This window comes from Hypanus sabinus, unplaced genomic scaffold (genome assembly GCF_030144855.1).
Source record: "Hypanus sabinus isolate sHypSab1 unplaced genomic scaffold, sHypSab1.hap1 scaffold_213, whole genome shotgun sequence".
Taxonomy (NCBI): domain Eukaryota; kingdom Metazoa; phylum Chordata; class Chondrichthyes; order Myliobatiformes; family Dasyatidae; genus Hypanus; species Hypanus sabinus.
Genome location: NW_026780235.1, coordinates 477,500 through 497,493, shown reverse-complemented (window position 1 = coordinate 497,493; position 19,994 = coordinate 477,500). Strand labels below are relative to the sequence as shown.

The 19,994-nt window shown below is 53.3% G+C and overlaps 2 protein-coding genes across 7 annotated transcripts in view; one reads left to right on the top strand and one right to left on the bottom strand.

Moving 5' to 3' along the window:
• The window catches only part of LOC132387716 (NACHT, LRR and PYD domains-containing protein 3-like), a 97,840-nt gene that overhangs the window by 47,748 nt on the left and 30,098 nt on the right, over positions 1-19,994 (top strand). The window lies entirely within an intron of this gene.
• The window catches only part of LOC132387717 (uncharacterized), a 74,809-nt gene that overhangs the window by 25,335 nt on the left and 29,480 nt on the right, over positions 1-19,994 (bottom strand). Inside the window, exon 2 of one of the 3 annotated variants that reach the window (XM_059960074.1) lies at positions 19,061-19,198. The exons of 1 other annotated variant lie outside the window; for it this stretch is intronic. In XM_059960074.1, the coding sequence (XP_059816057.1) occupies positions 19,064-19,198 (135 nt within the window). In that variant the 3' untranslated portion in view covers positions 19,061-19,063. Of the gene's footprint in view, positions 1-14,532; positions 19,199-19,994 lie in introns of those variants that run through there. One more of the 3 variants, XM_059960077.1, reaches the window with a different exon arrangement.

The window sequence follows — 19,994 nt, the reverse complement described above, 5'->3', positions numbered from 1 at the left end:
TCCTTCTGTGGGAATTCTCTTCCGGATCCCCTTCCTCCTGTGGTACCTCTCTTTCCCATCCCCCTACATCCTCTTGGATCTCTCTTCCTGAATCTGCTACCTACTGTGGGATCCATATTCCCCATCCACTTCCTCCTGCCGGAAATTTCTTCCCCATCCCCCGTCCTCCTGTGGGATCTCTCTTCCCCATTCCCCTTCCTGCTGAAGGAATTCTTTTCCCCATCCCCCTTCCTCCTTTGGGATCTCTCTTCCCCATCCCTCTTCCTCCCGTTGAATCTCCCTTCACCTTCCGCCTTCCTCCTGTGGGGTCACTCCGTCCAATCCACTTTCTCCCATAGGATCTCTCTCTTGTATCCCCCCTTCAACCTGTGGGAACTGTTCCCTATCCCACTTCTTCCTGTGGGATCTCTCTTCCCCATACCCCCAAGTGCTGTGGGATATATCTTCCCCATCCCCCTTCTTCCTGTGGGATCTCTCTTCCCCATCCCCCTACCTCCTGTGGGATATCTCTTCCGCATCCCCCTTCTTCCTGTGAGATCTCTCATCCCCATCCCCCTTCCTCCTGTGGGATATCTCTTCCCCATCCCCCTTCCTTCTGTGGGATATCTCTTCCCTATCCCCTTTCCTCCTGTGGGATCTCTCTTCCCCATCCCCCTTCCTCCTGTGGGATCTCTCTTCCCCATCCACCTTCCTCCTGTGGGATCTCTCTTCCCCATCCCCCTTCCTCCTGTCGGATCATTTTCCTCATCCCCCTTACTGTGGGATCTCTCTTCCCCATTCCCATCCGCCTGTGGGATCTCTCATCCCCATCACTCTTCTTCATGAGGGTTCTCTCTTCCCCATCCCCTTTCTCCTCTTGGATCTCGATAACCCATCCCCTTCCTCCTGTGGGATTTCGCCTCCCCATCCCCCTTCCTCTAGTGGGATCTCCATTACCCATCCCACTTCCTCCTGTGGGATCTCTCTTCCCCATCCCCCATCCTCCTTTGGGATCTCTCTTATCATTCCCCTTCCTCCTGTGGGATCTCTCTTCCTTGTCCCCCTTTCTCATGCGGGATCACTCTTCCCCATCCCCCTTCCTCCTGTGGGATCTCTCTTCCCCATCCCCCTTCCTCCTGTTGGATCTCTCTTCCCCATTCCCCTTCCTCCTGAAGGAATTCTTTTCCCCATCCCTCTTCCTCCCGTTGAATCTCCCTTCACCATCCGCCTTCCTCCTGTGGGATCTCTCCCCATTCCCTTTCTCCCGTAGGATCTCTCTTCCCCATCCCCATTCCTCCTGTGGGATCTCACTTCCCCATCCCCCTTCCTGCTGTGTGATCTCTCTTCCGGATCCCTTTCCTCCTGTGGTATCTCTCTTCCCATCCCCTTCCTCCTGTCGGATCTCTTTCCTCATCCCACTTACAGTGGGATCTCTCATGCCTATCACTCTTCTTCATGAGGGATCTCACATCCCCATCCCCTTTCTCCGCTTGGATGTCGATAACCCATCCCCTTCCTCCTGTGGGATCTCTCCCCCATCCCCCTTCCTCGTGTTGGATCTGCAATACCCATCCCCCTTCCTCCTGTGGGATCTCTCTTCCCCATCCCTCTTCATCCTGTTGGATCTCCCTTCACCCTCCGCCTTCCTCCTGTGGGGTCACTCCTTCCCATCCCCTATCTCCCATAGGATCTCTTTTTTCTATCCCCCCTTCAACCTGTGGGAACTCTGTTCCCCATCCCACTTCCTCCTGTGGGATCTCTCTTCCCCATACCCCCAAGTGCTGTGGGATATCTCTTCCCCATCCCCCTTCTTCCTGTGGGATCTCTCTTCCCCATCCCCCTTCTTCCTGTGGGATCTCTCTTCCCCATCCCCCTTCCACCTGTTGGAACTCTCTTCCCAATCCCCCCATAACTGCGGTAACTCTTTTCCCCATCTAATTTCCTACTGCGGGATCACTTTTCCACATCCCGCTTCCTCCTGTGAGATCTCACTTCCCCATCCCCCTTCCTCCTGTGGTACCTCTCTTTCCCATCCCCCTACCTCCTGTTGGATCTCTCTTCCTGATTCTACTTCCTACTTTGGGATCCATAATCCCCATCCACTTACTGCTGCCGGAAATTTCTTCCCCATCCCCCGTCCTCCTGTGCGATCTCTGTTCCCGATCCCTTTCCTCCTGTGGTATCTCTCTTCCCTATCCCCTTCCTCCTGTCGGATCATTTTCCTCATCCCCCTTACTTTGTGATCTCTCTTCCCCATTCCCATCCGCCTGTGGGATCTCTCATCCACATCACACTTCTTCTTGAGGGATCTCTCTTCACCATCCCCTTCCTCCTGAGGATTTCACCTCCCCATCCCCCTTCCTCGTGTGGAATCTCTCTTCCCCATCCCCCATCCTCCTTGGGGATCTCTCTTCCCATTCCCCTTCCTCCTGTGGGATCCCTCTTCCCTGTCCCCCTTCCTCCTGCGGGAACTCTCTTCCCCATCCCCCTTCCTCCTGTTGGATCTCTCTTCCCCATCCCTCTTCCTCCCTTTGAATCTCCCTTCACCATCCGCCTTCCTCCTGTGGGATCTCTCCTTCCTATTAACTTTCTCCCGTAGGATCTCTCTCTTCTATCCCCCGTCCTCCTGTGGGATCTCTCTTCCCCATCCCCCCTCCTGGTGAATATCTCTTCCCCATCCCCGTTCCCCCTGTGGGATCTCTCTTCCCCATCCCCCATCCTCCTTTGGGATCTCTCTTCCCATTCCCCTTCCTCCTGTGGGATCTCTCTTCCTTGTCCCCCTTCCTCATGCGGGATCTCTCTTCCCCATCCCCCTTCCTCCTGTTGGATCTCTCTTCCCCATTCCCCTTCCTCCTGAAGGAATTCTTTTCCCCATCCCCCTTCCTCCTTTGGGATCTCTCTTCCCCATCCCTCTTCCTCCCGTTGAATCTCCCTTCACCATCCGCCTTCCTCCTGTGGGATCTCTCCTTCCCATTCCCTTTCTCCCGTCGGATCTCTCTCTTGTATCCCCCGTCCTCCTGTGGGATCTCTCTCTTCCCATTCCCCTTCATCCTGTGGGATATCCCTTCCCCATCCCCCTTCCTCCTGTGGGATCTCTCTTCCCCATCCCTCTTCCTCCTGTGTGATCTCTCTTCCGGATCCCTTTCCTCCTGTGGTATCTCTCTTCCCCATCCCCTTTCTCCTCTTGGATCTCGATAACCCATCAACTTCCTCCTGTGGGATCTCTCTTCCCCATTCCCCTTCCTCGTGTGGGATCTCCTTTACCCACCCCCCTTCCTCCTGTGGGATCTCTCTTACCCATCCCTCTTCCTCCTGTTGGATCTCCCTTCACCATCCGCCTTCCTCCTGTGGGGTCACGCCTTCCCATCCCCTTTCTCCCGTAGGATCTCTCTTTTCTATCCCCCTTCGACGTGTGGGAACTCTGTTCCCCATCCCACTTCCTCCTGTGGGAACTGTCTTCCCCATCCCACTTCCTTCTGTGGGATTTCTCTTCCCCAGCCCCTTCCTACTGTGGGATCTCCCATCCCCATCCGCCTTCCTCCTGTGGGATCTCTCCTTCCCATTCCCATTCCACCCGTAGGATCACTTTTTCCTATCCCCCTTCCTCGAGTGTGATCTCTCTTTCTATCCCCCTACAACCCGAAGGAACTCGGTTCCCCATCCCCCTTCCTCGTGTAGGATCTCCATCACTCATCCCCCTTCCTCCCAAGCGATCATTTTCCCTACCCCCTTCCTCCTATAGGATCTCTCTTCCCCATCACTCTTCCTCCTGTTGTATCTCTCCTTCCCATTCCCATTCCTCCCGTAGGATCACTCTTTCCTATCCCCCTTCCTCGAGTGTGATCGCTCTTTCCCAAACCCCCAACACCTATGGGAGCTCTTCCCCATCCTCCTTCCTGCTGTGAGATAGGTCTTCCCAGTCCCCCTTCCTCCTATGGGATCACTTTTCCAAATCACCTTTCCTCCTGCAGGATGTCTCTTTCCTATCCCCCTTCCACCTGTGGGATATCTCTTCCCCATCCCCCTTCTTCCTGTGGGATATCTCTTCCCCATCCTCCTTCCTCGTGCTGGATCTCCTTTACCCATCCCCCTTCCTCCCAAGCGATCATTTTCCCAATCCCCCTTCCTCCTATAGGATCTCTCTTCCCCATCACTCTTCCTCCTGTTGGATCTCACTTCCCCATTCACCTTCCTCCTGAGGGATCTCACTTCCCCATTCACCTTCCTCCTGAGGGATCTCACTTCCCCATTCACCTTCCTCCTGAGGGATCTCTTTTCGTGATCTCATCCTCCTGTGGGATATCTCTTCCCCATCTCTTTCATCCTGTGGAATCTCTCTTTCCTATCCCCCTACCTCCAGTGGGATCTCTCTTTCCCATTCTCCTTCCTCTTGTGGGATCTCTCTTCCCCATCTCAATTCCTTCAGTGGGAATTCTCTTCCGGATCCCCTTCCTCCTGTGGTACCTCTCTTTCCCATCCCCCTACATCCTGTTGGATCTCTCTTCCTGAATCAGCTACCTACTGTGGGATCCATATTCCCCATCCACTTCCTCCTGCCGGAAATTTCTTCCCCATCCCCCGTCCTCCTGTGGGATCTCTCTTCCCCATTCCCCTTCCTCCTGAAGGAATTCTTTTCCCCATCCCCCTTCCTCCTTTGGGATCTCTCTTCCCCATCCCTCTTCCTCCCGTTGAATCACCCTTCACCTTCCGCCTTCCTCATGTGGGGTCACTCCGTCCAATCCACTTTCTCCCATAGGATCTCTCTCTTGTATCCCCCCTTCAACCTGTGGGAACTGTTCCCCATCCCACTTCTTCCTGTGGGATCTCTCTTCCCCATACCCCCAAGTGCTGTGGGATATATCTTCCCCATCCCCCTTCTTCCTGTGGGATCTCTCTTCCCCATCCCCCTTCCTCCTGTGGGATATCTCTTCCGCATCCCCCTTCTTCCTGTGGGATATCCCTTCCCTATCCCCCTTCCTCCTGTGGGATCTCTCTTCCCCATCCCCCTTTTTCCTGTGGGATATCTCTTCCCCATCCACCTTCTTCCTGTGGGATATCTCTTCCCCATCCTCCTTCCTCGTGTAGAATCTCCTTTACCCATCCCCCTTCCTCCCAAGCGATTATTTTCCCTATACCCCTCCTCCTATAGGATCTCTCTTCCCCATCCCTCTTCCTCCTGTTGGATCTCACTTCACCATTCACCTTCCTTCTGAGGGATCTCTTCGTGATCTCCTTCCTCCTGTGGGATATCTCTTCTCCTTCTGCCTGTGGGATCTCTCATCCCCATCTCTTTCGTCCTGTGGAATCTCTCTTTCCCATCCCCCTACCTCCAGTGGCATCTCTCTTTCCCATTCTCCTTCCTCTTGTGGGATCTCTCTTCCCCATCTCAATTCCATCTGTGGGAATTCTCTTCCGGATCCCCTTCCTCCTGTGGTACCTCTCTTTCCCATCCCCCTACATCCTCTTGGATCTCTCTTCCTGAATCTGCTACCTACTGTGGGATCCATATTCCCCATCCACTTCCTCCTGCCGGAAATTTCTTCCCCATCCCCCGTCCTCCTGTGGGATCTCTCTTCCCCATTCCCCTTCCTCCTGAAGGAATTCTTTTCCCCATCCCCCTTCCTCCTTTGGGATCTCTCTTCCCCATCCCTCTTCCTCCCGTTGAATCTCCCTTCACCTTCCGCCTTCCTCCTGTGGGGTCACTCCGTCCAATCCACTTTCTCCCATAGGATCTCTCTCTTGTATCCCCCCTTCAACCTGTGGGAACTGTTCCCTATCCCACTTCTTCCTGTGGGATCTCTCTTCCCCATACCCCCAAGTGCTGTGGGATATATCTTCCCCATCCCCCTTCTTCCTGTGGGATCTCTCTTCCCCATCCCCCTACCTCCTGTGGGATATCTCTTCCGCATCCCCCTTCTTCCTGTGAGATCTCTCTTCCCCATCCCCCTTCCTCCTGTGGGATATCTCTTCCCCATCCCCCTTCCTTCTGTGGGATATCTCTTCCCTATCCCCTTTCCTCCTGTGGGATCTCTCTTCCCCATCCCCCTTCCTCCTGTGGGATCTCTCTTCCCCATCCACCTTCCTCCTGTGGGATCTCTCTTCCCCATCCCCCTTCCTCCTGTCGGATCATTTTCCTCATCCCCCTTACTGTGGGATCTCTCTTCCCCATTCCCATCCGCCTGTGGGATCTCTCATCCCCATCACTCTTCTTCATGAGGGTTCTCTCTTCCCCATCCCCTTTCTCCTCTTGGATCTCGATAACCCATCCCCTTCCTCCTGTGGGATTTCGCCTCCCCATCCCCCTTCCTCTTGTGGGATCTCCATTACCCATCCCACTTCCTCCTGTGGGATCTCTCTTCCCCATCCCCCATCCTCCTTTGGGATCTCTCTTATCATTCCCCTTCCTCCTGTGGGATCTCTCTTCCTTGTCCCCCTTTCTCATGCGGGATCACTCTTCCCCATCCCCCTTCCTCCTGTTGGATCTCTCTTCCCCATTCCCCTTCCTCCTGAAGGAATTCTTTTCCCCATCCCTCTTCCTCCCGTTGAATCTCCCTTTCCCATCCCCCTTCCTCCTGTGTGATCTCTCTTCCCGATCCCTTTCCTCCTGTGGGATCTCTCCCCATTCCCTTTCTCCCGTAGGATCTCTCTTCCCCATCCCCATTCCTCCTGTGGGATCTCACTTCCCCATCCCCCTTCCTGCTGTGTGATCTCTCTTCCGGATCCCTTTCCTCCTGTGGTATCTCTCTTCCCATCCCCTTCCTCCTGTCGGATCTCTTTCCTCATCCCACTTACAGTGGGATCTCTCATGCCTATCACTCTTCTTCATGAGGGATCTCTCATCCCCATCCCCTTTCTCCGCTTGGATGTCGATAACCCATCCCCTTCCTCCTGTGGGATCTCTCCCCCATCCCCCTTCCTCGTGTTGGATCTGCAATACCCATCCCCCTTCCTCCTGTGGGATCTCTCTTCCCCATCCCTCTTCATCCTGTTGGATCTCCCTTCACCATCCGCCTTCCTCCTGTGGGGTCACTCCTTCCCATCCCCTATCTCCCATAGGATCTCTTTTTTCTATCCCCCCTTCAACCTGTGGGAACTCTGTTCCCCATCCCACTTCTTCCTGTGGGATCTCTCTTCCCCATACCCCCAAGTGCTGTGGGATCTCTCTTCCCCATCCCCCTTCTTCCTGTGGGATCTCCCTTCCCCATCCCCCTACCTCCTGTGGGATATCTCTTCCGCATCCCCCTTCTTCCTGTGAGATCTCTCTTCCCCATCCCCCTTCCTCCTGTGGGATATCTCTTCCCCATCCCCCTTCCTTCTGTGGGATATCTCTTCCCTATCCCCTTTCCTCCTGTGGGATCTCTCTTCCCCATCCCCCTTCCTCCTGTGGGATCTCTCTTCCCCATCCACCTTCCTCCTGTGGGATCTCTCTTCCCCATCCCCCTTCCTCCTGTCGGATCATTTTCCTCATCCCCCTTACTGTGGGATCTCTCTTCCCCATTCCCATCCGCCTGTGGGATCTCTCATCCCCATCACTCTTCTTCATGAGGGTTCTCTCTTCCCCATCCCCTTTCTCCTCTTGGATCTCGATAACCCATCCCCTTCCTCCTGTGGGATTTCGCCTCCCCATTCCCCTTCCTCTTGTGGGATCTCCATTACCCATCCCCCTTCCTCCTGTGGGATCTCTCTTCCTTGTCCCCCTTTCTCATGCGGGATCTCTCTTCCCCATCCCCCTTCCTCCTGTTGGATCTCTCTTCCCCATTCCCCTTCCTCGTGTGGGATCTCCTTTACCCACCCTCTTCCTCCTGTGGGATCTCTCTTACCCATCCCTCTTCTTCCTGTTGGATCTCCCTTCACCATCCGCCTTCCTCCTGTGGGGTCACTCCTTCCCATCCCCTTTCTCCCGTAGGATCTCTCTTTTCTATCCCCCTTCGACGTGGGGAACTCTGTTCCCCATCCCACTTCCTCCTGTGGGAACTGTCTTCCCCATCCCACTTCCTTCTGTGGGATTTCTCTTCCCCAGCCCCTTCCTACTGTGGGATCTCCCATCCCCATCCGCCTTCCTCCTGTGGGATCTCTCCTTCCCATTCCCATTCCACCCGTAGGATCACTTTTTCCTATCCCCCTTCCTCGAGTGTGATCGCTCTTTCCCAAACCCCCAACACCTATGGGAGCTCTTCCCCATCCTCCTTCCTGCTGTGAGATAGGTCTTCCCAGTCCCCCTTCCTCCTATGGGATCACTTTTCCAAATCACCTTTCCTCCTGCAGGATGTCTCTTTTCCATCCCCCTTCCACCTGTGGGATATCTCTTCCCCATCCCCATTCTTTCTGAGGGATATCTCTTCCGCATCCCCCTTCTTCCTGTGGGATATCTCTTCCCTATCCCCCTTCCTCCTGTGGGATCTCTCTTCCCCATCCCCCTTTTTCCTGTGGGATATCTCTTCCCCATCCACCTTCTTCCTGTGGGATATCTCTTCCCCATCCCTCTTCCTCCTGTGTGATCTCTCTTCCGGATCCCTTTCCTCCTGTGGGATCTCTCTTCCCCATCCCCCTTCCTCCTGTGGGATCTCTCTTCCCCATCCCTCTTCCTCCTGTGTGATCTCTCTTCCGGATCCCTTTCCTCCTGTGGTATCTCTCTTCCCCATCCCCTTTCTCCTCTTGGATGTCGATAACCCATCAACTTCCTCCTGTGGGATCTCTCTTCCCCATTCCCCTTCCTCGTGTGGGATCTCCTTTACCCACCCCCCTTCCTCCTGTGGGATCTCTCTTACCCATCCCTCTTCCTCCCGTTGGATCTCCCTTCACCATCCGCCTTCCTCCTGTGGGGTCACGCCTTCCCATCCCCTTTCTCCCGTAGGATCTCTCTTTTCTATCCCCCTTCGACGTGTGGGAACTCTGTTCCCCATCCCACTTCCTCCTGTGGGAACTGTCTTCCCCATCCCACTTCCTTCTGTGGGATTTCTCTTCCCCAGCCCCTTCCTACTGTGGGATCTCCCATCCCCATCCGCCTTCCTCCTGTGGGATCTCTCCTTCCCATTCCCATTCCACCCGTAGGATCACTTTTTCCTATCCCCCTTCCTCGAGTGTGATCGCTCTTTCCCAAACCCCCAACACCTATGGGAGCTCTTCCCCATCCTCCTTCCTGCTGTGAGATAGGTCTTCCCAGTCCCCCTTCCTCCTATGGGATCACTTTTCCAAATCACCTTTCCTCCTGCAGGATGTCTCTTTTCCATCCCCCTTCCACCTGTGGGATATCTCTTCCCCATCCCCATTCTTTCTGAGGGATATCTCTTCCGCATCCCCCTTCTTCCTGTGGGATATCTCTTCCCTATCCCCCTTCCTCCTGTGGGATCTCTCTTCCCCATCCCCCTTTTTCCTGTGGGATATCTCTTCCCCATCCACCTTCTTCCTGTGGGATATCTCTTCCCCATCCCTCTTCCTCCTGTGTGATCTCTCTTCCGGATCCCTTTCCTCCTGTGGGATCTCTCTTCCCCATCCCCCTTCCTCCTGTGGGATCTCTCTTCCCCATCCCTCTTCCTCCTGTGTGATCTCTCTTCCGGATCCCTTTCCTCCTGTGGTATCTCTCTTCCCCATCCCCTTTCTCCTCTTGGATGTCGATAACCCATCAACTTCCTCCTGTGGGATCTCTCTTCCCCATTCCCCTTCCTCGTGTGGGATCTCCTTTACCCACCCCCCTTCCTCCTGTGGGATCTCTCTTACCCATCCCTCTTCCTCCCGTTGGATCTCCCTTCACCATCCGCCTTCCTCCTGTGGGGTCACGCCTTCCCATCCCCTTTCTCCCGTAGGATCTCTCTTTTCTATCCCCCTTCGACGTGTGGGAACTCTGTTCCCCATCCCACTTCCTCCTGTGGGAACTGTCTTCCCCATCCCACTTCCTTCTGTGGGATTTCTCTTCCCCAGCCCCTTCCTACTGTGGGATCTCCCATCCCCATCCGCCTTCCTCCTGTGGGATCTCTCCTTCCCATTCCCATTCCACCCGTAGGATCACTTTTTCCTATCCCCCTTCCTCGAGTGTGATCTCTCTTTCTATCCCCCTACAACCTGAAGGAACTCGGTTCCCCATCCCCCTTCCTCGTGTAGGATCTCCATCACTCATCCCCCTTCCTCCCAAGCGATCATTTTCCCTACCCCCTTCCTCCTATAGGATCTCTCTTCCCCATCACTCTTCCTCCTGTTGTATCTCTCCTTCCCATTCCCATTCCTCCCGTAGGATCACTCTTTCCTATCCCCCTTCCTCGAGTGTGATTGTTCTTTCCCAAACCCCCAACACCTATGGGAGCTCTTCCCCATCCTCCTTCCTGCTGTGAGATAGGTCTTCCCAGTCCCCCTTCCTCCTATGGGATCACTTTTCCAAATCACCTTTCCTCCTGCAGGATGTCTCTTTCCTATCCCCCTTCCACCTGTGGGATATCTCTTCCCCATCCCCCTTCTTCCTGTGGGATATCTCTTCCCCATCCTCCTTCCTCGTGCTGGATCTCCTTTACCCATCCCCCTTCCTCCCAAGCGATCATTTTCCCAATCCCCCTTCCTCCTATAGGATCTCTCTTCCCCATCACTCTTCCTCCTGTTGGATCTCACTTCCCCATTCACCTTCCTCCTGAGGGATCTCACTTCCCCATTCACCTTCCTCCTGAGGGATCTCACTTCCCCATTCACCTTCCTCCTGAGGGATCTCTTTTCGTGATCTCCTTCCTCCTGTGGGATATCTCTTCCCCATCTCTTTCATCCTGTGGAATCTCTCTTTCCTATCCCCCTATCTCCAGTGGGATCTCTCTTTCCCATTCTCCTTCCTCTTGTGGGATCTCTCTTCCCCATCTCAATTCCTTCAGTGGGAATTCTCTTCCGGATCCGCTTCCTCCTGTGGTACCTCTCTTTCCCATCCCCCTACATCCTGTTGGATCTCTCTTCCTGAATCTGCTACCTACTGTGGGATCCATATTCCCCATCCACTTCCTCCTGCCGGAAATTTCTTCCCCATCCCCCGTCCTCCTGTGGGATCTCTCTTCCCCATTCCCCTTCCTCCTGAAGGAATTCTTTTCCCCATCCCCCTTCCTCCTTTGGGATCTCTCTTCCCCATCCCTCTTCCTCCCGTTGAATCACCCATCACCTTCCGCCTTCCTCATGTGGGGTCACTCCGTCCAATCCACTTTCTCCCATAGGATCTCTCTCTTGTATCCCCCCTTCAACCTGTGGGAACTGTTCCCCATCCCACTTCTTCCTGTGGGATCTCTCTTCCCCATACCCCCAAGTGCTGTGGGATATATCTTCCCCATCCCCCTTCTTCCTGTGGGATCTCTCTTCCCCATCCCCCTTCCTCCTGTGGGATATCTCTTCCGCATCCCCCTTCTTCCTGTGGGATATCTCTTCCCTATCCCCCTTCCTCCTGTGGGATCTCTCTTCCCCATCCCCCTTTTTCCTGTGGGATATCTCTTCCCCATCCACCTTCTTCCTGTGGGATATCTCTTCCCCATCCTCCTTCCTCGTGTAGAATCTCCTTTACCCATCCCCCTTCCTCCCAAGCGATTATTTTCCCTATACCCCTCCTCCTATAGGATCTCTCTTCCCCATCCCTCTTCCTCCTGTTGGATCTCACTTCACCATTCACCTTCCTTCTGAGGGATCTCTTCGTGATCTCCTTCCTCCTGTGGGATATCTCTTCTCCTTCTGCCTGTGGGATCTCTCATCCCCATCTCTTTCGTCCTGTGGAATCTCTCTTTCCCATCCCCCTACCTCCAGTGGCATCTCTCTTTCCCATTCTCCTTCCTCTTGTGGGATCTCTCTTCCCCATCTCAATTCCTTCTGTGGGAATTCTCTTCCGGATCCCCTTCCTCCTGTGGTACCTCTCTTTCCCATCCCCCTACATCCTCTTGGATCTCTCTTCCTGAATCTGCTACCTACTGTGGGATCCATATTCCCCATCCACTTCCTCCTGCCGGAAATTTCTTCCCCATCCCCCGTCCTCCTGTGGGATCTCTCTTCCCCATTCCCCTTCCTGCTGAAGGAATTCTTTTCCCCATCCCCCTTCCTCCTTTGGGATCTCTCTTCCCCATCCCTCTTCCTCCCGTTGAATCTCCCTTCACCTTCCGCCTTCCTCCTGTGGGGTCACTCCGTCCAATCCACTTTCTCCCATAGGATCTCTCTCTTGTATCCCCCCTTCAACCTGTGGGAACTGTTCCCTATCCCACTTCTTCCTGTGGGATCTCTCTTCCCCATACCCCCAAGTGCTGTGGGATATATCTTCCCCATCCCCCTTCTTCCTGTGGGATCTCTCTTCCCCATCCCCCTACCTCCTGTGGGATATCTCTTCCGCATCCCCCTTCTTCCTGTGAGATCTCTCATCCCCATCCCCCTTCCTCCTGTGGGATATCTCTTCCCCATCCCCCTTCCTTCTGTGGGATATCTCTTCCCTATCCCCTTTCCTCCTGTGGGATCTCTCTTCCCCATCCCCCTTCCTCCTGTGGGATCTCTCTTCCCCATCCACCTTCCTCCTGTGGGATCTCTCTTCCCCATCCCCCTTCCTCCTGTCGGATCATTTTCCTCATCCCCCTTACTGTGGGATCTCTCTTCCCCATTCCCATCCGCCTGTGGGATCTCTCATCCCCATCACTCTTCTTCATGAGGGTTCTCTCTTCCCCATCCCCTTTCTCCTCTTGGATCTCGATAACCCATCCCCTTCCTCCTGTGGGATTTCGCCTCCCCATCCCCCTTCCTCTTGTGGGATCTCCATTACCCATCCCACTTCCTCCTGTGGGATCTCTCTTCCCCATCCCCCATCCTCCTTTGGGATCTCTCTTATCATTCCCCTTCCTCCTGTGGGATCTCTCTTCCTTGTCCCCCTTTCTCATGCGGGATCACTCTTCCCCATCCCCCTTCCTCCTGTGGGATCTCTCTTCCCCATCCCCCTTCCTCCTGTTGGATCTCTCTTCCCCATTCCCCTTCCTCCTGAAGGAATTCTTTTCCCCATCCCTCTTCCTCCCGTTGAATCTCCCTTCACCATCCGCCTTCCTCCTGTGGGATCTCTCCCCATTCCCTTTCTCCCGTAGGATCTCTCTTCCCCATCCCCATTCCTCCTGTGGGATCTCACTTCCCCATCCCCCTTCCTGCTGTGTGATCTCTCTTCCGGATCCCTTTCCTCCTGTGGTATCTCTCTTCCCATCCCCTTCCTCCTGTCGGATCTCTTTCCTCATCCCACTTACAGTTGGATCTCTCATGCCTATCACTCTTCTTCATGAGGGATCTCACATCCCCATCCCCTTTCTCCGCTTGGATGTCGATAACCCATCCCCTTCCTCCTGTGGGATCTCTCCCCCATCCCCCTTCCTCGTGTTGGATCTGCAATACCCATCCCCCTTCCTCCTGTGGGATCTCTCTTCCCCATCCCTCTTCATCCTGTTGGATCTCCCTTCACCCTCCGCCTTCCTCCTGTGGGGTCACTCCTTCCCATCCCCTATCTCCCATAGGATCTCTTTTTTCTATCCCCCCTTCAACCTGTGGGAACTCTGTTCCCCATCCCACTTCCTCCTGTGGGATCTCTCTTCCCCATACCCCCAAGTGCTGTGGGATATCTCTTCCCCAACCCCCTTCTTCCTGTGGGATCTCTCTTCCCCATCCCCCTTCTTCCTGTGGGATCTCTCTTCCCCATCCCCCTTCCACCTGTTGGAACTCTCTTCCCAATCCCCCCATAACTGCGGTAACTCTTTTCCCCATCTAATTTCCTACTGCGGGATCACTTTTCCACATCCCGCTTCCTCCTGTGAGATCTCACTTCCCCATCCCCCTTCCTCCTGTGGTACCTCTCTTTCCCATCCCCCTACCTCCTGTTGGATCTCTCTTCCTGATTCTACTTCCTACTTTGGGATCCATAATCCCCATCCACTTACTGCTGCCGGAAATTTCTTCCCCATCCCCCGTCCTCCTGTGCGATCTCTGTTCCCGATCCCTTTCCTCCTGTGGTATCTCTCTTCCCTATCCCCTTCCTCCTGTCGGATCATTTTCCTCATCCCCCTTACTTTGTGATCTCTCTTCCCCATTCCCATCCGCCTGTGGGATCTCTCATCCACATCACACTTCTTCTTGAGGGATCTCTCTTCACCATCCCCTTCCTCCTGAGGATTTCACCTCCCCATCCCCCTTCCTCGTGTGGAATCTCTCTTCCCCATCCCCCATCCTCCTTGGGGATCTCTCTTCCCATTCCCCTTCCTCCTGTGGGATCCCTCTTCCCTGTCCCCCTTCCTCCTGCGGGAACTCTCTTCCCCATCCCCCTTCCTCCTGTTGGATCTCTCTTCCCCATCCCTCTTCCTCCCTTTGAATCTCCCTTCACCATCCGCCTTCCTCCTGTGGGATCTCTCCTTCCTATTAACTTTCTCCCGTAGGATCTCTCTCTTCTATCCCCCGTCCTCCTGTGGGATCTCTCTTCCCCATCCCCCCTCCTGGTGAATATCTCTTCCCCATCCCCGTTCCCCCTGTGGGATCTCTCTTCCCCATCCCCCTTCCTCGTGTAGGATCTCTCTTCCCCATCCCCCTTTCTCTTGTGGGATCTCTCTTCCCCATCCACCTTCTTCCTGTGGGATATCTCTTCCCCATCCCGCTTCCACCTGTGGGATCTCTCTTCCGGATCCCTTTCCTCCTGTGGTATCTCTCTTCCCCATCCCCTTCCTCCTGTCGTATCTCTTTCCTCATCCCACATACTGTGGGATCTCTCATCCCCATCACTGTTCTTAATGAGGGATCTCCCATCCCCATCCCCTTTCTCCTCTTGGATCTCGTTCACCAATCCCTCCTGTGGGATCTCCCTTCCCCATCCCCCTTCCTCCTGTGGGATCTCTCTTCCCCATCCCCCCTCCTCGTGCTGGATCTCCTTTACCCATCCCCCTTCCTCCCAAGTGATTATTTTCCCCATCCCCCTTCCTCCTATAGGATCTCTCTTTCCCATCCCACTTCCTCCTGTGTGATCTCTCTTCCCGATCCCTTTCTTCCTGCGGTATCTCTCTTCCCTATCCCCTTCCTCCTGTCGGATCATTTTCCTCATCCCCCTTACTGTGGGATCTCTCTTCCCCATTCCCATCCGCCTGTGGGATCTCTCATCCCCATCACTCTTCTTCATGAGGGTTCTCTCTTCCCCATCCCCTTTCTCCTCTTGGATCTCGATAACCCATCCCCTTCCTCCTGTGGGATTTCGCCTCCCCATCCCCCTTCCTCTTGTGGGATCTCCATTACCCATCCCCCTTCCTCCTGTGGGATTTCTCTTCCTTGTCCCCCTTTCTCATGCGGGATCTCTCTTCCCCATTCCCCTTCCTCCTGAAGGAATTCTTTTCCCCATCCCTCTTCCTCCCGTTGAATCTCCCTTCACCATCCGCCTTCCTCCTGTGGGATCTCTCCCCATTCCCTTTCTCCCGTAGGATCTCTCTTCCCCATCCCCATTCCTCCTGTGGGATCTCACTTCCCCATCCCCCTTCCTCCTGTGTGATCTCTCTTCCGGATCCCTTTCCTCCTGTGGTATCTCTCTTCCCATCCCCTTCCTCCTGTCGGATCTCTTTCCTCATCCCACTTACAGTGGGATCTCTCATGCCTATCACTCTTCTTCATGAGGGATCTCTCATCCCCATCCCCTTTCTCCGCTTGGATGTCGATAACCCATCCCCTTCCTCCTGTGGGATCTCTCCCCCATCCCCCTTCCTCGTGTTGGATCTGCTTTACCCATCCCCCTTCCTCCTGTGGGATCTCTCTTCCCCATCCCTCTTCATCCTGTTGGATCTCCCTTCACCATCCGCCTTCCTCCTGTGGGGTCACTCCTTCCCATCCCCTATCTCCCATAGGATCTCTTTTTTCTATCCCCCCTTCAACCTGTGGGAACTCTGTTCCCCATCCCACTTCTTCCTGTGGGATCTCTCTTCCCCATACCCCCAAGTGCTGTGGGATATCTCTTCCCCATTCACCTTCCTCCTGAGGGATCTCTTTTCGCGATCTCCTTCCTCCTGCGGGATATCTCTTCCCCTTTCTCCTTCTGCCTGTGGGATCTCTCATCCGCATCTCTTTCGTCCTGTGGAATCTCTCTTCCCCATCCCTCTTCCTCCTGTTGGATCTCCCTTCACCATCCACCTTCCTCCTGTGGGAACTCTCCTTCCCATTCCCTTTCTCCCGTAGGATCTCTCTTTTCTATCCCCCTTCGACCTGAGGGAACTCTGTTCCCCATCCCACTTCTCCCTGCGTGATCTCATTTCCTCATCCCCTTCCTCGTGTGCGCTCTCTCTTCCCATCCTCTTCCACCTGTGGGATCTCCTTTCCCCATCTGCCTTCCTCCTGTGGGACCTCTCCTTCCCATTCCCCTTCCTCCCCTAGCATCTCTCTTTCCTTTCCCCATTCCTCCTGTGGTATCTTTCTTCCCCATACCCCCTACTGCTGTGGGACCTCTTTTCCCCATCGCACTTCTTCCTGCAGGATCGCATTGCCTCATCCCCTACTTCCTGTGGGGTGTTTCTTCCCCACACCCCTTCCTGCTGTGGGAGCTGTCTTCCCAGTTCCCCTTCCTCCAGTGGGATCTCTCTTCCTGATTCAGCTTCCTACTCCAGGTTCTGTCTTCTATATGCACATCCTGCTCAGAGACATCTCTTCCCCATCCCTCTTCCTCCTGTGTGATCTCTCTTCCCCATCCCACTTCCTCGTGTGGGATCTCTCTTCCCTATCCCCATTACTCCTGTGAGATCATTTTCACCAGCCCCTTTCCTTCTGTGGGATCTCTCTTTCCCATTTCCATTCTGTAGGATTTCTCTTTCCCATCCCTCTACCTCCTGTTGGATCTCTCATCATCATTCTGCTTCCTTCTGTAGGATCACTCTTCCCCATGCACTTCCTCCTGCCGGAAATTTTTTCCCCATCCCACTTACTCCTGAGGGATCTCTCTTCCCCATCCATCTTCCAACTGTGGGTTGTCTCTTCCCCATCCCCCTTCCTCCAGTGGGACAATAGACAACAGACAATAGGTGCAGAAGTAGACCATTCGGCCCTGCGAGCCTGCACCGCCATTTTGAGATCATGGCTGAGCATCTACTATCAATAGTCGGTTCCTGCCTTGTCCCCGTATTCATTGATTCCCCTATCCATAAGATACCTATCTAGCTCCTTCTTGAAAGCATCCAGAGAATTGGCCTCCACTACCTTCCGAGGCAGTGCATTCCAGACCCCCACAACTCTCTGGGAGAAGTTTTTCCTTAACTCTGTCCTAAATGACGTACCACTTATTCTCAAACCATGCCCTCTGGTACTGGACTCTCCCAACATCAGGAAAACATTTCCTGCCTCTATCTTGTCCAATCCCTTAATAATCATATATGTTTCAATCAGATCCCATCTCAATCTCCTTAATTCCAGTGTGTACAAGCCCAGTCTCTCTAATCTCTCTGCGTAATACAGTCCAGACATCCCAGAAATTAACCTCATGAATCTACGCTGCACTTCCTCTACAGCCAGGATGTCCTTCCTTAACCCTGGAGACCAAAACTGAACACTATACTCCAGGTGTGGTCTCACCAGGGCTCTGTACAAATGCAAGAGGATTTCCTTGCTCTTGTACTCAATTCCCTTTGTAATAAAGGCCAACATTCCATTAGCCTTCTTCACTGCCTGCTGCACTTGCTCATTCACCTTCAGTGACCGATGAACATGGACTCCTAGATTTTGTATTTCTCCCTTACCTAACTCTACACCGTTCAGATAATAATCTGCCTTCCTGTTCTTACTCCCAAAGTGGATAACCTCACACTTATTCACATTAAACGTCATCTGCCAAGTATCTGCCCACTCACCCAGCCTATCCAAGTCACCCTGAATTCTCCTAACATCCTCATCGCATGTCACACTGCCACCCAGCTTACTATCATCAGCAAAGTTGCTGATGTTATTCTCAATGCCTTCATCTAAATAGTTGATGTAAATTATAAACAGCTGTGGTCCCAATACCGAGCCCTGTGGCACCCCACTAGTCACAACCTGCCATTCCGAGAAACACCCATTCACCGCTCCCCATTGCTTTCTATCTGTCAACTAGTTTTCTATCCATGTCAATGTCTTCCCCCCGATGCCCTGAGCTTTGATTTTACACGCCAATCACCTATGTGGGACCTTATCAAATGCCTTCTGAAAATCGAGGTACCTCCAATAGATCTCACCCGTCTAACTTCCTGGTTACATCCTCGAAAAACTCAAACAGATTAGTTGGGAAATTTACCCTTGGTAAATCCATGCTGGCTCGGCCCAATCCTATCACTGCTACCTAGATATGCCACTATTTCATCTTTAATAATGGACTCTAGCATCTTCCTCATTACTGATGTCAGGCTGACAGGTCGATAGTTCTCTGTTTTCTCCCTTTCTCCTTTCTTAAAAAGTGGGATAGCATTAGCCATTCTCCAATCCTCAGGAACGGATACTGAATCTAAGGAACATTGGAAAATGATTACCAATGCATCCGCAATTTCCAGGGCCACCTCCTTTAGTACCCTCGGATGCAGACTATCTGGACCTGGGGATTTGTCAGCCTTCAGTCCCATCAGTCTATTCATCACTGTTTCCTTCCTAATGTCAATCTGTTTCATTTCCTCTGTTACCCTATGTCCTTGGCCCATCCATACATCTGGGAGATTGCTTGTGTCTTCCTTAGTGAAAACAGATCTAAAGTACTCATTAAATTCTTCTGCCATTTCTCTGTTTCCCATAACAATTTCACCCAATTCATTCTTCAAGGGCCCAACATTGTTCTTAACTGTCTTCTTTCTCTTCACATAGGTAAAAAAGCTTTTGCTTTCTTCCTTTATATTCCTGGTTAGCTTGCATTCGTACCTCATTTTTTCTCCCCGTATTGCCTTTTTAGTTAAGTTCTGTTGTTCCTTAAAAACTTCCGAATCATCTGTCCTCCCACTCACCTTAGCTCTGTCATACTTCCTTTTTTTAATGCTATGCAATCTCAGACTTCCTTTGTCAACCACTGTGGCCCCTTTCCCCCCTTTGAATCCTTCTTTCTCTGGGGGATGAACTGATTTTGCACCTTGTGCATTATTCCCAAGTATACCTGTCATTGCTGTTCCATGGTCTCTTCTGCTGGGATATCCGTCCAGTCAACTTTGGCCAGCTCCTCCCTCATGGCTCCATAGTTTCCCCTGTTCAACTGCAACACTGACACCTCCGAGCTGCCCTTATCCTTCTCAAACTGCAGTTAAAAACAGATCATGTTATGGTCACTACCTCCTAATGGCTCCTTTACTTCAAGATCGCTGATCAAATCCTGTTCATTACACAAGACTAAATCCAGAGTAGCCTTGTCCCTGGTCGGCTCTCGTACAAGCTGTTCCAAGAATGCATCCCGTAGGCACTCTACAAACTCCCTATCCTGGGGTCCAGCACCAAACTGTTTCTCCCAGTTCAACTGCATGTTGAAATTCCCCATCCCCCTACCTCCTGTGGAATCTCTTTTTCCCCATCCATTTGCTCCTGTGGGATCTCACCTTCCCATTCCCTTCCTCCTGTCGGATCTCTCTTCCCCATCCCCCTCCTCCTGAAGGATCTCTCTTCCCCATCCCCTTCCTCTTGTCGGATCTCTCTTCCCCATCCCCTTCCTGCAGTGGGATCTCTTTTCCCCATCCCCCTTCCTCCTGTGGGATCTCTCTTCCCCATCCCACTTCACGATGTGGTATCTCTCCTGCCCAGCCACGTTCCTCATTTGGGATCTCTCTTCCCTTTTCTCCTTCCTCCTGTGGGTTGTCTCTTTCCCTTCCTCTTCCTCCTGTGGGATCTCTCTTCCCCTTCCTCTTCCTCCTGTGGGATCTCTCTTCCCCTTCCTCTTCCTCCTGTGGGATCTCTCCTTCCCATTTCCCTTCCTCCCGTAGGATCTCTCTTTCCTATCCCCATTTCTCATGTGGGAACTCTCTTCCCCATACCCCCAACTGCTGTGGGATCTCTTTTCCCCATCCCACTTACTCCTGCGGGATCTCATTATCTCATCCTCT